The sequence below is a fragment of the Physcomitrium patens genome, chromosome 5 (assembly GCF_059467195.1).
Source record: "Physcomitrium patens ecotype Gransden chromosome 5, ASM5946719v1, whole genome shotgun sequence".
In the NCBI taxonomy this organism is placed as follows: Eukaryota; Viridiplantae; Streptophyta; class Bryopsida; order Funariales; family Funariaceae; genus Physcomitrium; species Physcomitrium patens.
In genome coordinates, this window is record NC_143414.1 from 18,259,969 (window position 1) to 18,287,598 (window position 27,630).

Consider the following 27,630-nt stretch of genomic DNA (forward strand, 5'->3'; position numbering starts at 1 on the left):
AGAAAATTTCTTGATGAAGATCTAACAATAATTGACAAAGTCCAAAAAATATTGCACATCTCTTATTATTCTTGAAATCTTCCAATCTATGATAGTTTGGATCTTCTTTGGATCCATTATTAGCTCTTTGTTAGAAATGATGTATCCTAAGAAGTCAACTTGAGTAGTATAGAATAGACACTTTTTTAACTTGGCATAGTTTTTGTAACACATGACAAACACGAACTTCATGAATTTTATGTTTTTAGAGTAGATTAAGATGTCGTCCAAATAACAGAAGATAAAATCATTAAGAAATTCATGAAAGACATCATTCATTAGATGTTGAAAAGCAACTAGTACATTTGTGAGTCCAAAAAGCATGACATTATACTCAAAATGTCCATACTTGGTTTCAAAAATAATTTTTTATTCATCTCTTTTTTTAATATAGAGTAGATTATATGCTCCTTGTAGATGTATTTTTATATAGATCTTTGCTTGATTCAATTGATCAAGAAGTCATAAAATCAAAAGTAAAAGATATGTATTCTTAATGGTATTATTGTTGAATCTTTAGTGGTCAACACACATCTATATAGATCTGTCTTTTTTCTTCATAAATAAGATAGCAGCTAAAATTGGGGATTTAGAATGACATATGAAATTCTTAGTTAAGTTCTCATCAATGTACTCCTTGAGTATAACTAACTCGTTTTGTAATAGGCTATAAATTGGTCCAAATGGTAATTGAGCTCCTTTATACAGATTGATGGAACAATCATAAGGACAATGCTCTGGAAGAATATCTACATTTGTTTTATCAAAAACGTCTTAAAAATATTTATACTTGCTAGAAATACCACTTGACATCTTCTCACCATCAAAAATGGATATGGTGTATAAAACAAAAGATAATCCTTGTTTTATTGTATGCATAAAAACTTTTGCACCTACTAATAAGAATTTGGATATAATAGACTTATGTATTTCTACTTGATTAACAAGATTTTGAGTCAAATTATCAAAAAAAAATAAGATTACAAGAAATACAATCTATAAAAAAGTAATATTTTTTTGATCAAGATAATTCAAAAATAATCAAATTAGATGGAGATCTTATTACATAAAATATTACTATGTTATTATGATCTTTAATTTCTATATCAAAAAGAATAGTTTCATAGATAAAATCTTTAAAAGATAGCAAACGACCATCTATGACTTCTACATGTACAAGTTTAGTTTTTTTTAATTAACAATATGTCTTATTTTTGATAAATTCTTTGTCTATAAAAGAAGTTTAGGCTATTGAATCTAATAAAGCTAAGACTTTGTGATATTTTGGTCCTAAATAAATTTCTATTGTAAAACAAGGTGAAGGATTTTAGGAGAGAATAAGACCTTTACTATAAGATACACAAGATTTTAGCTGCACGTTTTCTATTGTAGTTGAAAAAATTTGTTTTTTAACACAACATTTTCTTTGTCAACCATGCTTTTCATTTTGTGGTTGCATTGTTTCTTTGGACAATATTGAGCAGTGTATTTAGCTTCTCTACAATATAAGCATAAACCTTCTTTACATTATCAAGTCTTTTCCTACTCCGTTAGAGGTTTAAAACGTACCATATTAATTTGCATTGATTTTGGCTTTGATGAATGTATTTCTAAAAACTTAGGAGCTATCATCATTATTTGATTTGTTCTTCTCCAACCAAATCTTTGTTCTTAATGTCTTTCAAATAATCAAATGTTGTATACAATGGCTTGAACAATAAATTGTTTGAAAGATTCTACCTTTAGCATTGTCAATAAAAAATCTTTGACATTATCCTTCAACCTATATCGAAATTGATTGATAAGGACTTTGTCATTCTAGTCCATGTTGCAAGCTAAGTTTTAGAATTCAGCAGCATATATAAAGACTAACCATGATCTTTGCTACAAAGATAAAAGCTTGGTCTTTACTATTCTTTCTTGATTACTTTCTTTGAATGTGGCCGTAAATACTTCAAAGAATGAATTCAAATCATGAAAGAGTCTCAAATCCTTTTCCATTAAAAGTGCAATTTAAGAGAAAGCACTTCCTAATAGAAGTGTGTCTATGAATCTGATTTTAGTAAATCTATCGAGGTATAGGGAAGAATGCAACCTTAGATATAGCTTGACTTGTTGTAATAATTTCCAAAATTTTGATCTTGTTTCATCAAACTTCTCAAGCATATTGACTCTTGTTCCCATCATACTTGTAGAAGCAAAACTCACTGGATTTGATTGTGAGGTTGATTTATTTACTTCCTCAATTGTTTAACTTCTTGCCGTAAACTCTGAACTTCTTTCATAGGTGTAGGAATAGTACCTCCATGATTCACATTAGAAATATGTGAAATTTCTACTCTTAAAGTGTTGACAAGCTCATAAAAAAACTAACAATATCAAAAAAATAATGCATAAGATAATAACAAAAATCATGACAAATGAGTGCATGACATGTAAGTATCCTTCAAGTCAAGTGGGACAGATGTTGAACTAAAATGACACTAGTCACTTGGCATGGTCAATATATCCACATAGTCCCACCAATATGATAACAATTTGAGTTTCCCCCCAAAAAATAACTACATTAGTGCAATTGTTGGACCAACGGAGGTAGCTACTTATGAATCGACTTCAGAAAAAATGATCAATCGGGAAGTTAGATGTTTCTTTCTAAGGATGCATAAATTCCTCATGCCTGCTACAAATATGAACCAGCACCAGCCAAGACAGCGTCAACGAGCAGACTCCGAGAGCTCACGGTGAGGGATTGTGTACCGCCGTAAAAACTTCACGACCACTCTCCACTTGCAGTGCTGGACGGGGTTGCGACTACCGATTCGCAGAAGCAGATGGAGCTTCAGTAGTCGTGGCGCACCCATGCACATCCTCTGCAACCACCTCGAGCCGAGGTGGCACGCCAAGTCACCCGCTCAGGCCTGTATGACCTGGTTGCCGGAGGTGACATGGCATGTGACATTGCACGCAATCAAGCACGGCCCCATCGCGAGCGGGAGGAGAACGTTGTGGATTGCGGATGAACGCCGATCCGGCGATGAACGATAGCCCACACGGGATGGTTGAAGAAGAAGCGCAGCAGGGAGTGGCAGGACGGAGCCGGAAACCGGGGCGTCGTCGGGGATGCTGCAGCGCGCGGACGCCCACCTTCTCAGACCTCCTCCTCCTCGCCCTCCCATCGCGTGCCGTTGTTGCCCACGATTTGTCTTCCTGATCTTGCGTCGTGGGCGTGGGCGTGGCGATCCTGGTGATGGCGTGAGGCGTCGGGGTGTGGCGGTGGGTGCGGGAGGACAGTGCCGAGAGGGGGAGGTGGCGCTAGCGACAGACGAAAGGTGTGTGGAGACGAGGACGGATTAGGGTTTGGAGTGCGTTCCGTTGGGTTTGGGTTTGGGTTGGTGGGTTGGGTGGTTGTGGTGGTGGAGGAGGAAGATTAGGGCGATGGGGCTCTGAGTCGGGGTGGGAGGATAACGGTGCGGGTCGTGGATGGGAGAGATGTTAGCGAGGGACTCGCTCGCGAAAGGAATCCATGGAGAGCCTGGCGCACCTGAGCGTGCTGTGCGAGCGGCTGTACACATCACAGGACCCGGCGGAGCGAGCGCACGCCGAGAGTACGTTGGCGTGTTTTAGTGTGAACACCGAGTACATACAGCAGTGCCAGTACATTTTGGACAACAGCAGCAGCCCGTATGCGCAGCTGCTGGCGAGCTCGAGCCTGGTGAAGCAGGTGACGGAGCATGTGTTGTCGTTGCAGCTGCGGTTGGACATCCGGAGCTACGTGTTGACGTTTCTGGCGAGCAAGGGGCAGGAGCTGCAGGGGTTCGTGACGACGAGTCTGATCCAGTTGCTGTGCCGGATCACGAAGCTGGGATGGTACGACGACGACCGGTTCCGGGACATTGTGAAGGAGGCGATGAAGTTTTTGACGCAGGGGATGGTGGACCATTTTCTGATAGGGCTGAAGATCTTCAATCAGCTGGTGTCGGAGATGAATCAATCGAACCCGGGGCTGTCGCTGACGCACCATCGGAAGACGGCGTGCAGCTTCCGTGATCTGGCGCTGTTTCAGATATTCCAAATTTCGCTGACGTCGCTGCAGCAGCTGCAGATGGACGCGGCGGACGAGAGGTTGCGGGAGCAGGCAATCGCGCTGTCGCTAAAATGTCTGTCGTTTGATTTCATTGGGACGTCGCTGGACGAGAGCTCGGAGGATCTGGGGACGATTCAGATACCATCGTCGTGGCGGCCGGTTCTGGAAGATACGTCGACAATGCAGCTGTTCTTCGACTACTACGCGAGCACGAAACCGCCGCTGTCGAACGAGGCGCTGGAGTGCTTGGTGCGGCTGGCGTCGGTACGGCGGTCGCTGTTTTCGGGAGAGGCGGAGAGGTCGAAGTTTTTGTCTCATTTGATGTCGGGGACGCGGGAGATCCTTCGGACGCAGCAGGGGCTGTCGGAGCACGAGAACTATCACGAGTATTGCCGGCTGCTGGGGCGGCTGAAGACGAACTACCAGCTGTCGGAATTGGTGAGCGTGGAGAATTATGGGGATTGGATCCGGCTGGTGGCGGAATTCACAATCCAGTCGCTGCAATCGTGGCAGTGGGCGAGCGGGAGCGTGTACTACTTGCTGGGGCTGTGGTCGCGGCTGGTGTCGTCGGTGCCGTATCTGAAGAGCGACTCGCCGAGTCTGTTGGATAGCTACGTGCCGAAGATAACGGAGGCATACATTACGTCGAGGCTGGACTCGGTGCAGGCGGTGTTGCAGAACAACATCGCAGAGGATCCGCTGGACAACGAGGAGCACCTGCAGGACCAGCTGGACAGCTTGCCATATTTGTGTCGGTTCCAGTACGACAAGACGAGCAGCTACATCGTGGCGCTGCTGGAGCCCATATTGCAGGTACGGCTTCTTCCATGAGAAGCGATTGCCGCAGTTGTCCGGGGTGCAGCAATTTGTACTTACGGGATGTGGGGCTGTGGGTGTCGTGTTGCAGGTGCAGTGTACAGTCGACGGGTAAATACGCTGTTGGTTGTTGGTTGTTGTGACGACTTGTGCGGTGAATGGGAGTGGGTTGGAGAGTGTGAGAGGTAGAGATGCGGATGCGGTGGAGAGATTTGTGATGTGGATGAGTTGTGAGGTCGGGATGGGGTTGTGGGAATGTGGGGAGCGTGCGAGTCGGGGAGAGGGGAGGGGAGTCCGGCGCGATTGTTGTGGGTGCGGAGGAAGGGCGAGGATGAGGCATTATGGGTGGATGGGCGGAGGGAGTGGCGCATTGGCAGTGGAGGGGGCGTTGGGTTGTGATGAGTTGGGGACAGGCTGTGGTGTCGCAATGCCTGGTCGGTCCTGTGTGTTTGTGTGTATGTGGTAGTAGCATTGGTGAGTAAGGGGTGGCGGTAGCATTGGTGAGAGCGCAGGACGGTGGGGTTGATGAGGAGGAGGTGTGGGTGGAAGGTGAGGGGTGGAGTAGTGACGCGAGTGCGATGTTTGTGATGGGTGCAGAGTTATACGGAGGCTGGGAAGATGCAAGCGGCGGGGGAGAGCCAGCAGCTGCAGGCGATGGAGGGTCAGCTGACGTGGTTGGTGCACATAATTGGGGCGATCGTGAGGGGTCGGCAGAGCTCGAGCAGCAGCGCGGAGCCGCAAGAAGTGATCGACGGAGAATTGGCAGCGCGCGTGTTCCAGCTGATTCAGGTGACGGATACGGGTTCGCACGTGCAGCGGTATGCGGTGAGCAGCAAGCAGCGGCTGGATCTGGCGATTCTGTCGTTTTTTCAGAATTTTCGGAGGGTGTACGTGGGCGACCAGGCGATGCACTCGAGCAAGCAGCTGTACGCGAGGCTGAACGAGCTGCTGGGTCTGCAGGACCATCTGATGGTGCTGAACGTGATCGTGGGAAAGATCGCGACGAACCTGAAGTGCTACGCTCAGAGCGAGGAGGTGGTGAAGCAGACGCTGAATCTGTTTCAGGAGCTGGCGGCGGGGTACATGAGCGGGAAGCTGCTGCTGAAGCTGGACGCGGTGAACTACATTTTGGAGAACCACACTCGGGAGTATTTTCCGTTTTTGGACGAGTACAGCAATTCGAGGAACCGGACGATCTTCTACTTCACGCTGGGGAGGCTGCTGTTCATGGAGGACAGCTCGGCTAAGTTCAAGGCGTTCATATCGTCGCTGCAGCAGGTGTTTGTGAGCTTGGAGGTGACGCCGGAGCAGGTGTTTCGGTCGGACGGAGTGAAGTTCGCGCTGATCGGGTTGATGCGGGATCTTCGGGGGATAGCGATGGCGACGAACAGCCGGAGGACGTACGGGCTGTTGTTCGACTGGCTGTACCCGGCGCACACGCCGCTGCTGCTGCGAGCGATGGAGCAGTGGACGGACACGCCGGAGGTGACGACGCCGCTGTTGAAGTTCGTGGCGGAGTTCGTGATCAACAAGACGCAGCGGCTGACGTTCGATTCGTCGTCACCGAACGGGATCCTGCTGTTCCGGGAGATCAGCAAGCTGATCGTGGCGTACGGGTCGCGGATACTGGCGCTGCCGACACCGTCGGACCCGTACACGTACAAGTACAAGGGGATTTGGGTGGCGCTGACGATTCTGACTCGGGCGCTGGCGGGGAACTACGTGAACTTCGGGGTGTTCGAGTTGTACGGCGACCGAGCTCTGGCGGACGCGCTGGACATGGCGTTGAAGATGTCGCTGTCGATACCTCTGGCAAGCATCATGGCGTTTCGGAAGCTGGCTCGGGCGTACTTCGCACTGCTGGAGGTGCTGTGCCACAACCACACGTCGGTGATCGTGAACCTGGACACGGCGACGTTCGCGCACCTGGTGGGGTCGCTGGACACGGGAGTGAAGTGTCTGGACGTGAGCATTTCGTCGCAGTGCGCTTCGGCGGTGGACAATCTGGCGGCGTTCTACTTCAACAACATCACGGTGGAGGAGAGCCCGAGCTCTGCGGCAGCGGTGAACCTGGCGAGACACATCGCGGAGTGTCCGACGCTGTTTCCGGAGATATTGAAGTCGCTGTTCGAGATCGTGCTGTTCGAGGATTGTTCGAACCAATGGAGCCTGAGCAGGCCGATGCTGTCGCTGATTCTGATAAACGAGCAGATATTTACGGGGCTGAAGTCTCAGATACTGGCGACGCAGCCGCCGGACCAACAGCATCGACTGGCGGGGTGCTTCGACAAGCTGATGGCGGACGTGACGCGGACGCTGGAGCCGAAGAACAGGGACAAGTTCACGCAGAATTTGACGGTATTCAGACACGACTTCAGGGCGAAGTAGGATAGTGCAATCGGGGCCGGAGGTCCTGGGCAAGCTAGGCAATTTTGGATGGCAGGGGATTCGTGGTCCGGGAGGAGGGTGCAACTGGAGGCGAGCGGGGCGAGCGGAGAGGAGGCATGGCGGGGTTGGCGAGCGGACGGTTGGAATTCGCGAAGGGGGGATGGCGGCAGGTTGGGAGTTGACTTGCGCGTGGAGGTTGTGAGCCCGTGATCCCTGGCGGGTGTGGTCGGTGGGGATGTTGAGTCGATCTGCGCGGTGCAGACGTTGGGACGCGGGAGCGGGTGAGGCGGTGGTTCCGTTTTAGACCGGCGCCGGAGAAGACGCCCGTCCCGTGTGGACGCGGGCGTCTGGATGCCCGTGAGTGGGTGGGCAAGTCTTTGTGAGCGTATAGTGTACATGTTGTGAACAGAGCATTATTTTCATATTGGAACAGTGAAGCATAGCAGACTTGCAGACGAAGAACTTGCGATGCCGGATGTGGTGTTTTGAGATTGTCACCTTACATACACGGGCTTTTTATGCTTCCTCTCTTTTTTGTGTAGTAGCGTGGGCTGTTGTGTGTGGTGGTGAACGAAGTGCGGCGCGTCGTTGGACGTCGTGGGCGCCACCCGCTTGGGAGGGACAGGCGGAGTCATGAGTCGAAGTGGCAATGGGCAGGTCGGATAGGGTGGAGAGCCAAGGAGTTTGGATGAGGGTGTACTTGTGTGCTTGTGCAGTTGGATGCGTGCATGTAGAGCGAGGCCGAGGATGACGTGATTTTGCGTGCGTCGCGGGGTTTGGGATATAGCTGGAAGCACGTGCAGTTGTTGTGATGGCATACGGCGCGTGTGAAAGTCTGAACTCGGGTCGGTGGTGTGATTGATGACGCGAGGTTAGGATGAGGTGGGGTTGTGGTTGTGTTGAAGTCCATGCACCGCATACGATGGGATGGATCAGAGGGGGGACCTAGCTCTGTGATTCGAGCAGAAGGTCGTGTGCAATCGGGAGAGGCGCAGTAGTCGTTTGCCTGTGTTGGTCAAGGGCGCAGGGGGTGTGTGGTTGGAAGTGGGCAATGTTGAACGGCGTGAGCACGAACCACTTTCGGTTGCGGGGATTCGGTTGTCGGGTTGGAAGGGGTGCTAGTCCTGCTGCACATCACTGCGGAATAGATGGCATGGGAGGTAGTGAGATTGTTGAGGTCCATGTGGGCGAGGCCGCACGATTCCGTGATGGGCGTGAGACAATGCACGAGCCTAGCAGGGTTCTCCAGGAACCTGTTTTCCATGGAGTCCGGAAACTCTCTTGCACGGCTTGTGGTTTATGTCGTGTTGCAATAAATGGATGAGTCGATTTGTGCCAGAGTACGTGGATCTATGGAGGGTTGTGGTCGGAGGTGAAGAGTGTTAAAGTGCTTGCGAGAAGAGTGGAGGTGGTTATGTCTTCGATTTCAAATGTCGTGCAGGCAGCAACAATGATGAATTTGGTATCAGATTTCTAGATACTTGGATGGTAATCGCATGATGAGATGATGGTGTGGCAAGCGTGGGTGGTATCTTGATCTGTGTGTGTGTGTGTGGGCGGATGGGCGGTCGTAAATTGTATGGACACCGCTCTGCATTCTGAGACTACAAATTGATTTGCTTGGGCGTGGGCGTACAAAGTACTGGGTTTTGATGTCTGTCACTAGGTGTCGTCCTGATGCATTGTATTTAATCCCTGGGAGGACTCACGGATAAGTGTTCTATAGTGGAAGTACGCGAAGAGAACGAGCTTTGACTGAAATCGCGAATGTGTACTCACGGAACTATGTTGGACGTGAACGTGTTGCGAGAACAAGTCACTGTCTGCCAGAAAGGCACACACCCTCCACTCGCTTTTGTTAACATGCGTTGCGTGACGATGTGTTATCCGCGTCAGTCGCCATGTTCACGACAAACACTGTGTAGGTCCTTACAGTGGAGTGGTCACAGGGCAGCCGTGCGAAATCAATTATTCCGATAGGTTTCTCGGAATGCCGTTGACAATCCCTACTGAAATGAACACCCTTACTGAATTGAACACCCTCGCTGCATTTGTACTCGCCGATGCTCCATGTTTCTGTGTAGGCGTGGGGCATGACATGGCGCCAATTTGTCCAGCTGGGACGAAGGGTCTGCTGAAAAAGATGTTCAGTTTTGTTCGCAGCGTGGTGGCTGGGTGCGAGTTCGTCAGTTCGGGAAGCTAGGGCTCAATTTCAGGGGAAGCTTAGACGACTCATGGAGCGTTTTCGTTTGGTTGGTTGTGCGGTATCTGCTGCCGGCATTTGCTGAGTTGTCTGCCATCGGCAGAATTTGCTGACTGGGTTTTGTCGCAACGTTTCTGGCTATGACAAGAGGTGCCTCTGTTTTTCAATGACGTCGCGTGTGCGCCACCTCTTTGGGTTTGGTGAGCTTCCGTGCGAACCGTAATAGTGCGAGGAAATGATGATGGGTGTGAAGTGTGGGCGAGTGGTTTGAGTTGGCGGAACCCCTGTGTGGATTGCGGTGCAGGCATCCAGGGTGCGGGGGTGGCAAGCGAGTGGGTGCAATGTCGGTGCTACGGGAGCGGGGGCTCTAGCCCGTTGGTAATGTACAAGGATAGTATTCGGAGAGGCGAGTTGGAATCCGGCAATTTGGCGCAGGTGCGTGTGGTAGATGGGTTGTTTTTCTTCAGCAGTTTCATGAGATTCTTTGGTGATGTTTCGGTTGGGTTTTAGCTGTGCGAAGGTTTCGAAGGTTTGCGGTCTCCCGAGAGCTGCAGGACTGCAGAATGGGGGAGATTCTCGGTTCAAGACCGCATCAAATGTGGTGACGACAGTGTGTGGTTGTAGTATTGCAAGCGAGAGCAGCACGGATTGTTGGCATGCGTATGATTAATTTGTAGGCAAATAGGCGAGTTGAGGAAGGCAGAATCGTACCATGTGTATCGTCAGTTTGACGCCTGGTATGGTGGTTGACACCTAGGCATGAAAGGAATGGTGATGGTGAATTTGACATCTAAAGATTGTGGGTTTGAGTAGGTGAGAGCTGTGGAAGCTCTTGAAAAGCTTCACCATGAGTTGGAACGGGCTGAAGAGGCCAGGTAGTGCCCTGTTGACGGTCACTTTTTGCATGTATGTGTTCAAGGCTGTTACGAAGAGTCGGTTGCGCATTGTGGAAGGGTTTTGGTGTGTGCATATGGACGGGGTGGGATGATGGACGTTGTAAATGGAGAGCATACGTTCGTGTGGGTGAGGTCGTTGACGGAATGCAGTGTTTACCGGCAGGTGGTGGCAGCGAATGGCGAGGTGGTACCAGCCCTCCGCGCAGTTGGGCATATACATGCATGGGAGCGTGGGAACCGGGAAGACATTGCTGATGGATCTGTTCTACAATCAAGTGCCTGTGCGCCGAAAGCGTCGCGTACACTTCCATTCATTCATGTTGGTGCCTCGGATGACCCGGAGATTGTTTCAAGCTTGCTTGTTGCTTGTGTTGCATGTTGAGGCGCTACAGCCAGGATTACGGGCTCGGGATGACGGATGCTGATGGTGGGAATCGGAGGCTGGCAGGCTGGATGTGCAAAAACGACTGCACAAGTACGGGAGGGTCGACGACGCAGTTCGATTGGTAGCATGGCAACTGTTGGAGCAATCTCGCGTGCTGTGTTTGGACGAGGTTGAGGGTAAGCCGTCTTGTTTGCACAGACGTGCGCTGCGTTTTCAGAGAGGAGATGGTTCGATACAGGTCTTGGGTTGGATGGACGGAGGGGCACGAGAAGCGTGCATTTTGGAGGACGGATTAGGTTGAAATCTTCTGCTAAGGGCAGATATACGCAGCTTTGATTGTGTTAGGATTTGGGCGGAGGAAGGTGATGATGAGAATATGAGGGTGACTTACAGAGTGTTTGACGGCAATCGCAGTAACAGATATAGCAGACGCGCTGATGCTGAAGCGGTTGTTCGAGGTTTTGTGGGCCATGGGCATCGTAGTGGTGGCGACTTCCAACTCAGCCCCAGATCAGCTGTACGAAGACGGGCTGAACCGGCAGCTGGTCAGTGAGACTGTCATTTTGATAATGGGGTGTGAAACTTCTTAGGAGCATGCAGCTGTGCCTGATTTAGCTGTTAGGGCGCTTCGTGGTTACGGCCGAGTCACTAACGGCAGAGGTGCAGTTGTGGAGCTTGGCACCACGGAGTTGGCGAGCGTGGGATAGGTGTGGTACTCACACATTCATGTGCTTGACAGTTCTTACCTTTCATCCGCCGGCTAAAGGAGAACTGCAATGTCTACAGTTTGAACACAATGGATGGGAAGGATTATCGGCGTCGTCACGCGTGGTCGGGACATTTGTATCATTGTCCCGTCGCGGAAAATGTCGACGGCATCATGGATGAATGGTTTTTGAAACTGACAGGTGAGCATCACTGTGTCCACCTGCGAACTTGTCCACTGTGTTTGTTGGTCGGAGCGGAAGAGTACTTGGCGCTTAATGAGAGTCACTGACGAACAGCAATGTAGGGATTGGTTGGAAGCACCGAGCAGTCACTTACATAATCCAAATTCGCAGCTCGCAAAGGGTAGTGGCAACCTTCCCGGCCATGTGGTGCAAGTTTTTCACTTCCTAGATGCCTTCTGGTTGGGAAGGTTGATGCGTAAATGGATGAGAAAGATCGGTCATGACGCTGAACCTAGCACTTTCAGAATTTAGCTTGTGGATTCTGCAAATTTTGCCATGTACGTGGTCATTGCTTCTAGAGCCAAGTGCAAGGAGCTGAGTGAAGCGTTGTGTGAAGCAGGAGTGGAAGGGACGGATCAGCGGATAGAGGGTTTCATGGGGAGGTCTTTTCGCATATTGGCCGCGGAAGATGTTGGAAGAGCTTCTTTTAGTTACTTGTGCAAGTCGGCATTCGGAGCTGCAGACTACATCGCAATTGCTGAAATGTATTCCGTACTACTTCTGGACAGGTAGGACCCACGTGGAGTAAACGATTCGTTGTTGTGACAAGGGATTTGAACTTGTCACTGGCACGCAGGTGAAGAGTGGTACCGGCGTGTCTGGATGAAAGAAAATGCATCGAGGCTTGATGTCAGGGTGTGGTAACGAATGCAGGGGGTATGGTGTGCAGGATTCCCAGACTTTCAGATCCAAGCTGTGAGAACGAAGCCCGGCGTTTCATCAACCTCATCGACATACTGTACGAAACCAACACCATACTGATATGCTCGGCCGAGGTTCCGCCGGATTCGCTGTTCTTTGATCCTTTGCAAAGATGTGTACTTGGGAGAGGACATAGCCTGGACGCAACAGAAGAGAAAGGAATTCGGATTGTGGGCGAGGGAGGCAGTTCGGGCAGGTCAACGTTGATGATAGGCAACATGGAATGGAGTGCCACTGGAAGACAGGGCGCTTCATTGGCAGACCTGACGGGGGCAAGTTTTACGAGGAAGGCAGCCCCTCGTGCCGTGTCTCGACTTGTGGAGATGCAAAGTGACATGTATGTCGCAAGGGCCAGAAGCACTCACATCCGAACCCGATTGGCGGAATTGGACCGCATGGATGTGGGGTCCAGAGGTGCACACTAGGGTCACTTAGATGCAGTGATATAGATGAATTGTTTCTCGAGGGAAAACGTCTCACAGCGCCACATTGCATGCTCATAGAAGCGAAGGTGTTCATCGCGTGCATGAACAAGGAGTCTTGTGAACATGATGAAAATTGTGGATGTCATTGTGTGAGACATCACTACGGTACTGTATCAGCCATTCAGACAACCATTGGTAATATACTTGGAAGTGTGGTTGAAATTATATTGTGTCTTATGTATTTTGTGGTGCATCCTCTGTTAGAATTGTGTCAGTTTGTGGTGTAATTTTTGTTTGTTAGCCACTTTGAAGAATCTGATGCATCGAGCATTATATTTGTGTTTAGTTGAGTATCGTTGGTTATGCTTCTTAAAAACTACATTTCTGGAAGGATATGATATAAGTTTACATTTTTATTATTATATAGTTATGATGTTTTGTAGTACTCATCACTTGAAGTAGCTTTAGTTGTTGCATGATATTATTTCTACATGTGTTGTATACCAACTAAATATATTACTGCTTAGTTTCATCCTAGGAAGGGTTTATAATAATTAGATATGTGGGTATGATTTATTGAAAAAGTTCATTTGTTTTTGATACCTCAGATAGGGTTTCTAACATTGAGAGATATGCATATGATTTGTTTAAGCAAGTGTATATCTCTCAAAGGTTTTTATTAATGAAGGAGAGGTACTTACATCCAAATTAAATTTAAGGACAAAATATATCATATTTTCATTGTGCTGATTGCATTGCTTTGCCTTCATATAAATAATTATTTTGGAGGATAAAACACAAGTTCATATAGCATTTAACAATATATGACTAAAATTGTGAAACATTTAATACTCAAAAGATATAAGTAAATTTTGGGGATCTTTAAAAGTAAAAGAGGATTAAGATAGTATAACACCTTTGTAAGTAGTAAGCTGATATAAATTTATTTATATTTATATTTTGTAGAAATAATGGTTTAATATAAATATATTTATACATTTATATATTTTAATCATTGATGTTATGTAAAAATCTAATGGTTTAAGGTGATTTTGAAATGATATTAAAGAAAAAATTGAAAAATATTATTTAATATTTTTTGTGTTGATGTTTAATTGTATTTATTCTAATTTATTTCTATATTTATAAAGATAAAACATCACAATGCAATTATTGATTTCAAATGTAATTTTTAAGTTAACTTTATTTAGATAACTGTAGAAGGTAAGTAGAAATGCAATAATAATCCTACCAAATCTAATAGAGTCTTGAATAAACTTTAAGCAATTCTTACTAATCTTAATCAAACTTTAGCCAATCCAAGTAAAATTAAAAAGAAAATACAAATGAAATGTAAAGAAATCATAATTAATCTCAAAGAAATATAAAAATAAGTTTTAAAAGAAATAACAATAATCTTAAAGAAATACAATAAATAGATTTTTTTTATAGGAATAATAAAGAATTCTAAAAATATAATAAAAATAAAAACTTTAAATAAATCCTAAGTAAATCTTAACTAAATCCTATATCAAACTTTAACTAAAATCCTAATTAAAATCCTAATGAACCTTAATCAAACCCAAGATTAAACCCTAATGAAATCCTAAATTTTAGACCAATCCTAATGAAATATTAGACGAATCAAAATCAAATTCTATTCAAACCTTAATGAAATTCTAGTCAAACCTTAAACCAACTCTAATTAATCCTTAATCAAATCCTAAATCTTAAATAAACTCTTAATAATCCTACAACAGATTAAAAATTCAATAACTAATGATTAAACCGTTGATTTTGACTCAATATTTTTACACCTTGTAACATCTAAGTTAGCAATAAGGACAAAAAATTTAAAGATCACACATACCAAATAACTACCTTTGAGAAAAAAATTATATCAATCCAACTAGCAAATTAGCAAATATCTTAGAAATCCTCATTGATTCTCTAAACCCCAATTTCCTAGACAATAATATATAAAAACCCTCATATGATTCAATCTAATTGTATGATTGGCCTCAAATTTTTCACACACATTCACAATAAGCACAACAAAAAATTGCCCAATTTTCACCTATAAACACACTACAAAACTTACAAAATCTTGAAATTTGTAAGCTTGCTTTTATTCTTAAAATCCAAATCTACTAAGTACATTACTAACTTTGAAAATCCCTCAAAATCTCAATATGAATCCAAATGATATGAAACCAACACTCAAATCTCTTTCCTTAAGTTTTTTCTCAAATTCCATTTTTTGACTTGCAAAAGAACCTTGGAGTTGCAATAGATATGTGGTTATGTGGCTTGGGGTCTGATTTTAACTTAGGTTGACAACTAATCCTCTTCGGATATCAATTTTTGATAATTTGAGGTAGTTTTTGCTTAAATCTATTGTTAACTCTCTCCTAAACATGATTATATTAATTTCTTATCTTATTTACTTTGATTTGGCTCATTTATGCCTCTACAAAGTAAATAGAAATCTCTTCTTCAAAAGTCAACATTGAGACTAAATTTTTTACTACCTTTATATAATTTATCATTGTTTTTTTATTACGTCTTTTTATTATGCTCTTCTATAATAACATCCATATTTTTATTTTTTGCCATATAGTCATGTTATCACATGACATCCACCTCTTTTGAACTTGTGCATCTTCTAATATATACCAAATAATCCAAATCTTATTTGATTCATATTATGTTCTCCTTGTCTTCATTCAATTCTTCTTCATCATTTTTGCTATCCAAATCAAAATCATCTTTTTGTCTTGAAAGATTTATGTTTTCAATAAGATCATTTATATTTATTTCCATTTTTCTTCATTTGAATATCTTCACTTGCTTTCTCACAACTGGTATTTTTAACCTTGTTCCATATAACTCTCGTAATGAATAAGTTACATTATCATGAACATTTGTTATTACATATGGTCCAAACCATCAATAAAAAAACTTCTTTAAATTATTAAGTTGATTGTCCAAGCTACTATCATAGACCAAATTCCAATCACCTTCTTCAATTGTTGTAGGTCTCAAGTTACTAAAATGATATATTAACTTCTATGAATAGGCTATTAATCATAAATATTATAAAAATTATATCTTTATCTTCTATTCTAAAATAAATTAGTTTAAAAAAATGTTTGAAGACATGTTTTGCTTATAATAGTTTTTTTTCCACATAAGTTGATATTCAAATATGTTACAAGTTAAGAAATTTTTGCTTCTATAACATTATTTTTTGTAATTACTCCAATATAAAAGAATCTACTAACATTACAAATGTATAAAAATGTGAAATACATTTTACAGATTTATAGATAACACAAACATATTTTAATTTTGCTTATAATAGTTAAAATACATGTTTTGTTTGTAATAGTTCTATCATGATCATAGGTTATTTGATACTTAAATTTTATTACTAAAAAACATCATGTAATCATGGTAATTTTAAAAATCAAACATTTATCAAAGTAGCAAGAACATTTGCTCATATTTTTTGGATTTGTTAGAAGAAAATTTATCCTGTGAAAATTTCATTACAACTGAGAGGATTTTCTTCATAAATAGTTAAACAATTATGAATTTTTCTTAGCATAGTCTCATAACCGAGGACCATGACAGAAAATGCTCGTCCATAGTAGAACTGTCCATATGGACCGCTCTGAATTCAAACCTTAGTTGCCCAAGCCATGTAACTCCTCACTCATTGCACTAAATCAGAAAGAAAGCCCATTTGAAGACAAGTAAATAAACAATTCATTTGTGAAGAACATGGGCACGGAAGAATACGCACTCTGGATGAAGACTGCCAGTGGCGTTTTGTCATGTACATTAGTTTGAATGCATGTCGCAAACAATCTGCTGAATGTCTCGGATACCAGCTGAATCAATGTAATGTGTTGGAACATATGTACACTGACCTTTACATCAATAATGCAGTTAATGTATCTTGGCTCGCAGCTAGTCCAACTATATGCTGTCAAGGCCATCAACGTTAAACCGAATCTTGCGGCTGTCACAGAACAGGCGTTATTGTGTACATTAAAACGCTTTACCATATAAGTTTTTCATTGCGTACTTCGTGAAAGGGCTAAACTGTGCTCAAGGGCGAAGTCGTGGAGTCCAGGATTCTAAGACCAACTCTCTGTGCTCAACTCGAATCACTGTCATCAGAAACCTGTCATAAAAGACCCAATAATGAGTAGAAGTCCCATTACACAATTAACATCTTCGTAGTTGCATGACAAGGAATGGATAACAAAACGCGAATTCTACTTGAAATTCAATATTCATTCAACGATATAAAAAATGCACCGGTTACTTAGACAACCAATATAAACTAATTGGTTCAAATTGTACCAGTATCAGCTGATCCTTTGCCCGAGGCTCCTACGCACAAACATACAAACATAACTATCAATACTTGTTCTACATGGTCACAACCTACAGTACTACATTTATGCATACTTCCAGGGTGTAATTTGAACAAGAGTGAAATTTGGTCAAATTGAGCCAACTTCTCAATGCTTTGCCAAACGCCGTATGTGATCATATGATCTACAACAGGATGAACCCCTACATGTCATTTTGTTGAATTATGTTTGGTGCACAAATTTCACCAGTTGAGGCAACCAAACCTAGAGCCAAGACACAGCAATCGATAAAAAATGATGTATTGTTAGCCAGAGGCAACACATACTCGGATTATGATTTGAACAACACATTTGTATAGATTACTTTCCTCAATTACCTTGTCTTCAGCTATTTTCTTTCTTCTTTTTACAGGAGTCTTACCCTTTCCTTCAACTCCTGCGAAGTAGTCATTGAAAACAATCAATTATGCACCAAGGAGCCTTGAACCAACCAATCTGCTACGTAGAGTTGTGTATAAACATTGCAGGAACATAGGAGCTTTATTTTATAAATTATTAAAAATAATAAAGGAATAATAAAACATACTACAAATAAAGAAATGAATTTATTAATGTGCATATTATGCTGCTACCTTTTGAAATTTGTTTTCTTTCTGATGGAGCTTTTCTTTTGCGCTTAGAACCGTTACTTTCAGGAGGTGTAAATGGTAATACAGATTCCACCTGTGAAAAATTTCAGAGTTAAAGTATGCAAAAAAAAAATGATGCTTTGAACGACAGGCTTCGTCACTCCAGTATGTAATCAGTACACACAACACGTTATAGCTGAAAAACACAATTTGGGGCTAACTCTTCATACTTGGAAGATGTGTAAGCCAGAGATGGTGCTGATGTAAACTACTAGTCAGAGATTGTCATTTTGTATTCAAAGAAATGTTTCTCGAAGGGTTATTGCTCAGTGAGAATTTACTTCGGTTTTAGATGCCACATTTTCATCATCTTCAGCAGCGCGTCCCTTGTCAAAAGTTGACTGCAGCTGCCATGAAAATCAAGTCAAAGCTTTGCACTGATTGAAAAATTCTTGAATTCTCACTTCCGATTCTACGAAACTTTCAACATTAGATGTGCGCTTGAACGATCTAAGACTTCCTGAAGGTTTCATGACGATACAATTCAATAAGGACAAACTAAAGTGTGGTAGTATAGGCAGCACCTCTAAGAGAAATAAAGTTCATGAGCCATTCTCACCTTTGTGAGTTTTTCTCTTTGATAAGTCCTTGTGAAACCTGCACAAAAGCACCAACAGTTAATGTTGAAAGAAAACGATCTCCATCGCAAAAGAGAAGCTGTACAAGAGTTTCTGCAGTAATAAGAAAGTCTTTAAATCCTGTTCCACCTGGCTACTTCCACACTTCAAGTTCAAAAGAAAAGAGCAATGAGACCACTAGAATGCTTAAAAACAGATGGATACCGCACACCCATGACAACTACAATAACTTCAAATTCCCATAACTTATGTTGCAAATGTGTCATATGATGAACTTTTGTCCACAATTAAATATAAAAAAGAGAAAAACAGAATCAAGGGGCACATCATTAGAGAAGGAGCTGACCTATATCTACCACAGAATTCTGCGGCTCCACATTTTTAACCTTTTCCTGTACAGCAGAGTGAATACAAAGTCATCCATGCACCCAACACAAGGTTCTGTTCATAAACCATATAAGATACTGTCTAAAAATGTTTGTTGAAGCAAATAGCTGACCTTCTCGCTTGACTTCAAGAAGAACGTAGACAGAGTAGATTGCCTGGACCCAGCTCCTGTAGTACTTGCATTTGCAACTGCTTGAACGGAAGTTGAAAGAAGCATGTCACCTGCAGTGCTTGGAGCTCTGGTTTGTGACATGGCTAAATGGTCGATGGCACTAGCCTCTTCGTCATCATGTTCATCAATTGTGATAGTCATGTTTGTAGAAGGATTTTTATCCACTGCATCTGGAGAAAACGACGAGGTTGTAAATATCGGCTAGAATGTTTTTTCTGAGATTTTCAATTCAAACATACTATGTCTATGCCGACGTCCTACAAATCAAAACATCCTCTCAAGTTGAAGTAAAGCAGAGTAATCAAACAGTTCCAGGTAGCTCAACGGCTATATAGAATCGAATACAAGAACAGAGAGTTTCACCAGTCACGTCCTTCTTAGATGCTTGTGATTCGGGAACCAAGAGAGTATCGTCGGCATCCTCAAATTCAATAGCCTTATTGGCAGCCTTGCTTCTAGATTCCCCCTGTTTGCCATCTAAATCGTCACTTTCATCAGCGTCGTCTGATAGATTCTCTTCTGAAGATGATTCTGCATACCTAATGATAGAAAGATCAAAACATGTGATGTAAATAACTTTGCAAGCAACATTTCCCCACCAGAAATGAGCATAATAATCAGATTGTCATATGTGCTAAGAAGTCGACTTGCTAGAAAAGTTTTTGAGACTTACGAGTATTTCTTTCCAGCTGTGCGAGCCGATTGACGTGATGGTGTCGGAGCAGCTCCCACAATGGCAAAACCAGGATCATCATCATCATCATCTGACTCCCATTCACTTACAACTTTGTGCTTCGGAATTTTCTCTGAAGGTTTTCTCTGAGAAACCTGAGCCTTCGGAGTGCTAAGTTTGCTAGAATCTAGTTGTGTTTCCTGAACCAGTTCCGATTGTATGGGTTGAACATCACCATATTTCCTGGAATCTCTTGGCTCACCAGCTCCGCCTGTGAAATCGTACACCTGATGTTTTTCCTATATTAACAGCACACGAATCGAAATACTTTTAGCTGGATGGCAATAAATCTGAATCATATTGAAACGCTATGAAGCCAAGCATCAAGAAATGAATGAGTAAAGGCTTAAAAGAGTTTTAAAGAAACAGCAGAAGGATGTGAGGTCTACTCAAAGTTATGACTCGTCAAAACTTTAACAGTGCGCTGATTTCAGTGTTACACACTCGCGACCAAGATCAAAAGATTATTAAACAACAGAAGAGGACCTTAATGCATATGGAATGCATTCTCTATAACCAGCATTGGACTCATAGAAACAATGAAGGACACAATTATTCCCTCCCAACTTTTACATCATTTGTGCATATGAAATATTTTTCTCATACAATAACCGCAACTTCAGTTAAATAGCACCTATATTAACATGTGGTACCTGTTGAAGGTCCAGAGGCATATCAAGACGCAGCTCATCCGGGTTTTCTTCTTTTTTGCCGACCCACCAAGCCTCCGGAAATACCACCTGCGAAATATTAATAACTGACTTGAGCTATGTGCTAAAAATAATTTGAGCATAGAGCCCCAGTAATCTGCTGAAGGAATGATAGTTGTCAACTATCAAGCATAAGCAATCCCATGTAAAAATTGTGCTAGTAACTAGTGCTTGATGAACTCGTCGATTAAACTTTAGTTCCCCTTGCAATCAAGTTCGTACTAGACTACTTTGTCAACACTTCCTGTGACTAGTAACAACAAACACGCTAATGTAATTCATTTGGATTATTTGCCACATAATTCGACAGGTTTAAATCGAGAGATCTCTTTAAATACATTGTTGACGCATTGGTAGTGCAAAGAATTAGATCACCAATGCTCACTTACCATACTTTCAAAGAGATCTTCGCATAGAATGCTTCCTGCTCCGCGAACAAAATTCATTGTAATGTACTTGTTGATGGGATATACGATGGTTCCAAATAATTTAAGTCGACCCTGCTATGACAAAGCATGACGATTGATTAGGTTGTCGCAGAAAGGCAAATAAAAAGAAATGTGTTAGTGTGAATATGTATGCATGTCTCTCTATCTCTCTCTCTCTCTCTGTGTCTCTCTGTGTGTGTGTATATATATGTTTGCATATATTGCCTACGGAAAAGAGCACACATAGAGTGTCAAGAAGTATTACTTACCTGTGGAAAATCAATATAAAGGATTGGATTTCTCGAGTCCAGTTGCGTCAGTTCACCGAACTTACCACCAGAAACAGGAGCTACGAGACCCGGGAAAGAAAACAGATATTTGTTCTTTCTATGTCCTTTTTTACAAATATCTTTACCATCGCATTTTACGATACCTGTAGTCAAGCAAAATAGATAGACATAGGATTAATTGGATTCACCGCATTGCTTATCACGAACAATGCCTCCAAAGACAATGATCTCACTTCAATAAATCCTTGAATAATTTGAAAAAATCAATGGAAATTGTCAGTTTACTTACGCTGTTGTAATTGGCATTTAGAAATAACAACATCAAGCTAGACAACCGTTCAAAATATTATTCGAAAGAGAAGCCAAATTTTCTTAAGACCAACAAACTACCCCAACACCTCAATGAGGAATTAGTCCACTTTACCCCATTTAGGACGCAACGCCTCTGCTGGTAAAGCTTTCTTCTCCGACACCAATCCGCACGATCGAGCTAGCTCCCGCAGCTTCTTACTCTGCTTCTCCAGCGACTTATCCTCCTTCGTCTGACTCACCTCTTCTACCTGCTTCTTCTTCCCCATGCTTGCTAAACCCTAAGCCACCTCCACAAAATTATTCAAAACAACCAAAACAACGACACCAGTAAAACACAGCTCCAAAAAATAAAACCAAAAGTAATCGTGCCGTCCACTTACATTTAACCACCGCGCCTCAACGATGAAACGGCCAAACAAATTAGGAATCGGTATCCCGACTACCACGGCTTCCTCACCCAAGCTCAGACAGCCAGTTTCATGAGGAATTTCTAAATGAACGAAGAGCTTCCTCCTAGATAGATACCCCCAGTGCACTCCTAGTTACGGCGTTTTGTTACCAATCGACGGGAAATGCAGTAGCGTAGAAAAATCCAATCAATCTTCGTAATGAGATTCTCGAAACAATGTGGAAAATTTCCTAGTACACTTGAGTTATCGATCAAAGGACAGCTGACGACGGAATCGCCTTCACAAAAACTGGCGCTAAACATCTGGTCCCGTTCACACCTTGAATTCAGTGTTGCATATCCCGGCTGACGTGTCTTATGACGTGACGTGACGTGTAACTTGAATTTGTTGGATAAAACCTCGTCCCCTGGAACGTGGGACAATCCCGACCATAATTGAGACTTAAACATACATATTGTGGGCTAAAAAGAAAAAGAAAAAAGTGCACACTACACAAAACTGTATAATAATAAAAAATTTGAATGTTTAATAAAACCAGGTTTGATAAGTTTGTTTGAATCAATTTTAAAAACGTCATCCAAAAGGTTTATCAGCTTTTTTACTAATTTTCATATGGTAAAATGAAGATAATCTTTAAAAATGATAGAAATGTTTAAATCCAATAAAAATATTTAAATTTAGTTTATTTACATAATAATTTAGAATTGTAACATATATTTGTTTAAAAAAAACTTCTAAAATTACTAATTGTTATATAAGTAAAAATATAAAGTAATTATGTATTGATATTTGTATAAAGGTGAATTAGTCCTATCAATGGATTTTAATTGATGGAATGTTTAAAATATATTTTTAATTTATTTAGTTACAAAATATTATGATTAGAGAGTCTATTTGATTATTGGAGTATGTATTCAAATTTAGAAGTGTTTATAATTTGCAAGAGTCTTATTAGAATATAAGTCATGAAAATAGAGTCTTAATAAGGCTTAGAATCAATTATCTTAATTGGTTTAGTATTTTTTCTTAATTGTGAGAATCAGTATTTAATTAATGACACAAATGTCTACATTGGCCTTCTATTCCCATGTACTAATTATAAATGTTAGTTAGTAGGTAAAAGAAGCATGAGAAGGAACTTCATGTCTTTTAAATTATTTATGTAAGAAATAAAAATATTAGTTAATTGAAATAAATTTTATCATTGTATAAAATTAGAAAATTAAAAAATATCCATAAATCAATATCAACATTATAAAATTTTATGACTTATTCATAATTACTTAGATATTAATATATTTTATATCATTAAAAAGATAAAATAATTATCCACCTAAAAATATATTTTTTCTATAATAAATTTAAATTTATTATAAAATAAATAAATAAATATATAAAACTAAAATTAAAATACATAAAACTTTTAATTCACATTAAATTAATATTTTCACCTTTTTTTTAATTTTAATTTTTTTGGATTTCATTTTTTTGATTTTATTAATAATTTCACTTTTTTTATATTTTTTACATGCATGATAACTTTCATATACTAATGTAAGTTTAGTAATTATTTTTTCATATATTCACATTGTTGCTTCTAATTATAAGTGGTGTTTGACCAATCTAGTGTTAGTGTTATTATTATTTGATTATATTGGTATATTGCTTATTTCTCCAAGAGCAAAAGAAGTGGAATTAAAATATAATATAAAATTATAGCAATAACCCTTAATAAGTTTTAAACCTTAGTTCCTTAATTTATTTGAAGTCTTAGACAAAAAAAAAAAAAAAAAAAAAACATAGTTTAGAAAAATTAGATGGATTTCAAATCTTAGCTCTTTAATTCTATTTGAAATTTTAGATAAAAGTACGGCTTTGCAAAGATAGATGAATTCTAAACCTTAGTTTTTTTTTTTTTTTTTTTTTTTTTTTTTTTTTTTTGAAATTTAAGTATACATGAGAATGAGCATAGTAGGACTTTTTCTCCTAAAAGTAATTTCTTAACCATTTTATCATCTTATAGTGTAATTAAATATTAAAAATATTTCATTACATACACCACAAAATTCTCTAGCCTATTTTTTTTGTTAAAAAAATTAGTTATGCTTGTGATAGATTTAAAAAATTTAGAAATTTTGTAAAAAATAAAGTTGGATTAATAGCCAACATAAATTTTTTTCGTCATTGAATATATACTTATAGAAAGTAATGACTACTATGAAACATGCTTAATTATTACAACTTATCCTATAAGTTGCTATTTACTAAGTTCATCTACTTTTGGTGGCATATACATATTACAAATTTAAAAAAATTACTTGTAAATTCATTGGTCTTATTTTTTATTTCTATTATTAAATAAATTCCAATTAAGAAGTAATTCAGCTATTTTAAGATTAGCACTTGATCTTAACTTGATATTTGATTAAAATATGTGTATCTCTTGTGAAAAGAGGTTTAATTAAAAGATAATATAATTATCTTAAGATTGGCATAGGATTTCATTTTAGTACATAATTAAACCATGTATCTTATAATGAGATAAAAAAAAATGAAGGATTTTATATTATTTTATAAAATAAAAAATATATATATATATTTTAAAAAATATTATTTATTTTTGTAAACCATCTAATAGATCTTTTTAACTTAAGAAATCAACTTATAATTATATACCTAATTGTATGCTACTTAGACTTAAAACTAAATTAGTTTACTATGAAGGATGTGAATCACAAACAACTAAAAGGTCAATACATCCTTGTGTTCTTAGAAAAGAATAGAAAATCACTCAAAGATAGTATAAGATTAAAATTACAAAGGCTATTGCTAAAAACAAGAAACTCTTGAAACAAAACTAAGAACAAAAATGATTTTGATAAAAGTGAAGAAGGCTTTATTCTTGCATTCCTATATACTATTTAATTATGAGTTACATAGCAATATTCTATAGGAATTCTAATATATATCTAATTTGTAAGATAAGTTTGTTAAATGTCTGCTTTATAGTCAACTCATACTACAAATTGCCAACATGTGCAATATATGGCCAACTTGTTGGCAAAATTATCTTCCTATCTAGGTAATTATGTATGTCTATGATACTTATCATCTTAACAATCATATTTTTCAATCTAGATGTATTTTACAAATTAAAATAAAATTAGAAGCTATAGTTTTAAAAACTAACGTATTAAAAGAACTTTTTGATAAAATATTATATGTTTTTGTTGGTATGAAATATAGTAGAGGCCATCTTATAAAACATCAAGTAAATTCTTTACCTTTTTCAACTTAAAAGGCTAATCTAATCAATAAAAGTAACCACTTCTTTTCAATAAACATCCAAATCAATCCAATGATATTACATAGGAAATTATTTATTTTAGTCTCTTTCAGATCATAAGAGGCATCAATTCTATCTAATCTCTTAAGATTTAATTGATACATTAATGAAGACCTAGTAGCTCATATAAAAAGATTTGTAAAAGTATTAATCATTACCTTTGTAATCAACCACGTGCATTACTTGATATGATTTTTAACAACTTTAATAGATTCTACATATACATGGTATAGATTTCATACAAAGAAGTCATTTATTAAATAGAGGCAACTCCTAGCAGTTTTTTTTTTGTCAATTTAGACATATAATTAGCTAATAATAAACTCTTTTAGCTATAAAAAATATTAGACAAGGTTCTTTAGAAGATATTACATTTGATGTGAGATGATTTTATATAGTATGCATCCAATATATTAGTAATCTTTTAAATAAAGATACCATAAGATACTATTTTATCTAAGGTTTTATTATATCTTCTATAATTTGAGATATATTAAATAAAAGATCTAAAAATTTGGAAGGAATCATTTAATTTACTTCAGAAATAGATGTTATTAATGTAAAAAATAATTGTATGCTTAAAAAGATAGAATTACTAATATTTTCTTTTATAATTTAGAATATTGATTTACTAAATTCTAACAAAAAATAACTTTGATCTATTCAAAGCCTTCTATCTTTCTATTGTCAATTAGCAATCTAATGCCATTAGCTATATAAGCCTTACTTGATCAAGCTCTAAATATAACTTTAAATGATTTTAAATTAAAAAAATTAAAAATAGAATAAGACAAATAAATGATGTGGTTAAAAATGAAATGATGAATATTTTAAAGGCAATAATAAACAAATATTTTATCTCATAAAAAATCAAACTCGAACTATAAAACCTAGGTATGATAAATTAAAAATCTATACCTCTAGATTATAATGTACAAATTATAACCAAACCACACATTCTAATTTTGTTTATAATTTTACAAAAACCACTTATAAATAAATCAATCACAATATTACAAATTTAATTCTATTTGAATTTTATGTACTTAATTACAATAAGTAGATTGAGATGTGTAAAAAAATTAAATAAAAAATTATCAATTAAAATTTCTTTAAATCAAAATTAATGGTTAGATATTTTTAATTATTAAATTTTTTTAATTATTTTTTTTGAATAAAAAAAATTTAAAAATTATGTAGAAGAATTTGAAAGCTTTACATATATAAAAAGCTAAAAATATCTAATTTTGAGGCTTTGGAAGAATTTTCAAGTAAGTTAGATAATCTAATTGACTTAAAAAAATTAAATTTTTTAAAGTATAAAAAGTTTTAAAACTTCCCAAAAGCATTTAAAAACTTGAAATGTTTAAAAGAGCTGAATATATAAGAACATGAGTGTTACTTGCCTAAAATAATGATACTTGCTTGTAATAGTATTACTTATATGAGGAGCTTATATTTGCCTACACATGATATCTGCTAAGGATCCTAATAATATAGCATCTAAAGAGAATTAAGCAAAGAGATAAAGTGCTATTACAAGGCCATCACAATTAATAAAGATATAGTAATGTAGAAGAATATTTAAGAATTGGAGAAATTACAATGAGGCAATTGAGAAGTAGCACAATACTTAGTGGATCCTAGGCAATAGTACCACAAATTAACTAGTATTGGATTGGAGGATGTGCGATTCTAAATAAGTTATAAATTAGATCTTGTTTCTTTTTCAATTATTGTATATGCCAAGTTTGGTCTTAAAAGTTCTTGTCTTGTATTTGTCAATAATCTCAAAAAATTGAGTAATATTTGGTAACATATTAGGGAGCATTGTAAGATAGAGCTTTTAGAGTATTTAACGGTGTTGTACTGTAATTGCTTATAGTATGTAAAAAATAGTTAGAACATATAATATGTTCATAAACCTTGGTGTATGTTAGAATGGTTAATAAATTAATTTAAATAAATTAGATATAAGAAACTTTATTTTAAATTTTATCTATTTTGATTATGGCATTTAAAACATTATAAGACGTAAATGTTTAGTATGAAGCCTTAAGAGGAGATTAGAGCCTAAAGATGAAAATCTAAACTAGTAGGAAGCTTATTAGAAGGAATGAAAGCAAGGCATGGTTGGGTGAAGGCAAGGAATGGAGATCTTCATTCCTATTGGTTGAAGGCCATGTCCAATGGACTTCAAGGAGGCTGCCCGAGACCTTATTAGGGATTAGGATTTTTTTTTAGAGGACATTCGAGCTTTTGATGCTAGGATCAAAAAATTTAGGTTTTAGGTACAGAT

At 39.4% G+C, this 27,630-nt stretch overlaps 3 protein-coding genes across 8 annotated transcripts; 2 read left to right on the forward strand and 1 right to left on the reverse strand.

Moving 5' to 3' along the window:
• Positions 1-3,531: 3,531 nt before the first annotated feature.
• LOC112282950 (uncharacterized) lies at positions 3,532-7,857 on the forward strand. The gene is made up of 2 exons (XM_024521177.3): positions 3,532-4,936; positions 5,537-7,857. Exons 1-2 carry the CDS (start codon positions 3,563-3,565, stop codon positions 7,325-7,327), a joined length of 3,165 nt encoding a protein of 1,054 aa, XP_024376945.2. The 5' UTR covers positions 3,532-3,562; the 3' UTR covers positions 7,328-7,857.
• A 1,497-nt stretch (positions 7,858-9,354) lies between these two features.
• LOC112282951 (uncharacterized) lies at positions 9,355-13,113 on the forward strand. Of its 2 annotated transcripts, XM_024521178.3 has the most exons (9): positions 9,355-9,730; positions 9,835-9,965; positions 10,344-10,405; positions 10,590-10,745; positions 10,875-10,987; positions 11,226-11,356; positions 11,551-11,719; positions 12,102-12,270; positions 12,432-13,113. In XM_024521178.3, exons 1-9 carry the CDS (start codon positions 9,697-9,699, stop codon positions 12,886-12,888), a joined length of 1,422 nt encoding a protein of 473 aa, XP_024376946.1. In that variant the 5' UTR covers positions 9,355-9,696; the 3' UTR covers positions 12,889-13,113. The 2 variants fall into 2 exon arrangements, with proteins under 2 accessions (XP_024376946.1, XP_024376947.1); XM_024521179.3 differs by lacking the exons at positions 9,355-9,730; positions 10,344-10,405 and having other exon boundaries at positions 9,733-9,965.
• Positions 13,114-16,696: 3,583 nt separating this feature from the next.
• LOC112282997 (uncharacterized) lies at positions 16,697-22,303 on the reverse strand. Of its 5 annotated transcripts, XM_024521273.3 has the most exons (16): positions 21,956-22,266; positions 21,688-21,853; positions 21,243-21,406; positions 20,935-21,045; positions 20,489-20,575; positions 19,776-20,074; positions 19,466-19,641; positions 19,043-19,272; positions 18,890-18,935; positions 18,525-18,562; positions 18,247-18,312; positions 17,909-17,999; positions 17,654-17,712; positions 17,483-17,540; positions 17,263-17,292; positions 16,697-17,080 (listed from the first exon to the last, which is right to left on the reverse strand). In XM_024521273.3, the coding sequence occupies exons 2-14, from the start codon at positions 21,839-21,841 to the stop codon at positions 17,499-17,501; spliced, it is 1,563 nt and encodes a 520-aa protein (XP_024377041.1). In that variant the 5' UTR covers positions 21,842-21,853; positions 21,956-22,266; the 3' UTR covers positions 16,697-17,080; positions 17,263-17,292; positions 17,483-17,498. The 5 variants fall into 5 exon arrangements, with proteins under 5 accessions (XP_024377041.1, XP_024377037.1, XP_024377039.1 ...); XM_024521269.3 differs by lacking the exon at positions 17,483-17,540 and having other exon boundaries at positions 21,956-22,303; XM_024521271.3 differs by lacking the exon at positions 17,483-17,540 and having other exon boundaries at positions 18,247-18,306; positions 21,956-22,263.
• Positions 22,304-27,630: the final 5,327 nt, after the last annotated feature.

What these genes read in the sequence shown, in the direction of transcription:
- LOC112282950 (XM_024521177.3), top strand. Translation starts at nt 3,563, where the DNA reads ATGGAGAGCCTGGCGCACCTGAGCGTGCTGTGCGAGCGGCTGTACACA. An exon ending in TGCTGGAGCCCATATTGCAG is followed by an intron (nt 4,937 to 5,536) that starts GTACGGCTTCTT and finishes TGATGGGTGCAG; the next exon opens with AGTTATACGGAGGCTGGGAA.
- LOC112282951 (XM_024521178.3), top strand. Translation starts at nt 9,697, where the DNA reads ATGACGTCGCGTGTGCGCCACCTCTTTGGGTTTG. An exon ending in GCGCCACCTCTTTGGGTTTG is followed by an intron (nt 9,731 to 9,834) that starts GTGAGCTTCCGT and finishes ATTGCGGTGCAG; the next exon opens with GCATCCAGGGTGCGGGGGTG. An exon ending in TCCGTACTACTTCTGGACAG is followed by an intron (nt 12,271 to 12,431) that starts GTAGGACCCACG and finishes TATGGTGTGCAG; the next exon opens with GATTCCCAGACTTTCAGATC.
- LOC112282997 (XM_024521269.3), bottom strand. Translation starts at nt 21,841, where the DNA reads ATGGGGAAGAAGAAGCAGGTAGAAGAGGTGAGTCAGACGAAGGAGGAT. An exon ending in GGCGTTGCGTCCTAAATGGG is followed by an intron (nt 21,407 to 21,687) that starts GTAAAGTGGACT and finishes GCTTGACTACAG; the next exon opens with GTATCGTAAAATGCGATGGT. An exon ending in AGAAAATAGCTGAAGACAAG is followed by an intron (nt 17,293 to 17,653) that starts GTAATTGAGGAA and finishes GTTTGTGCGTAG; the next exon opens with GAGCCTCGGGCAAAGGATCA.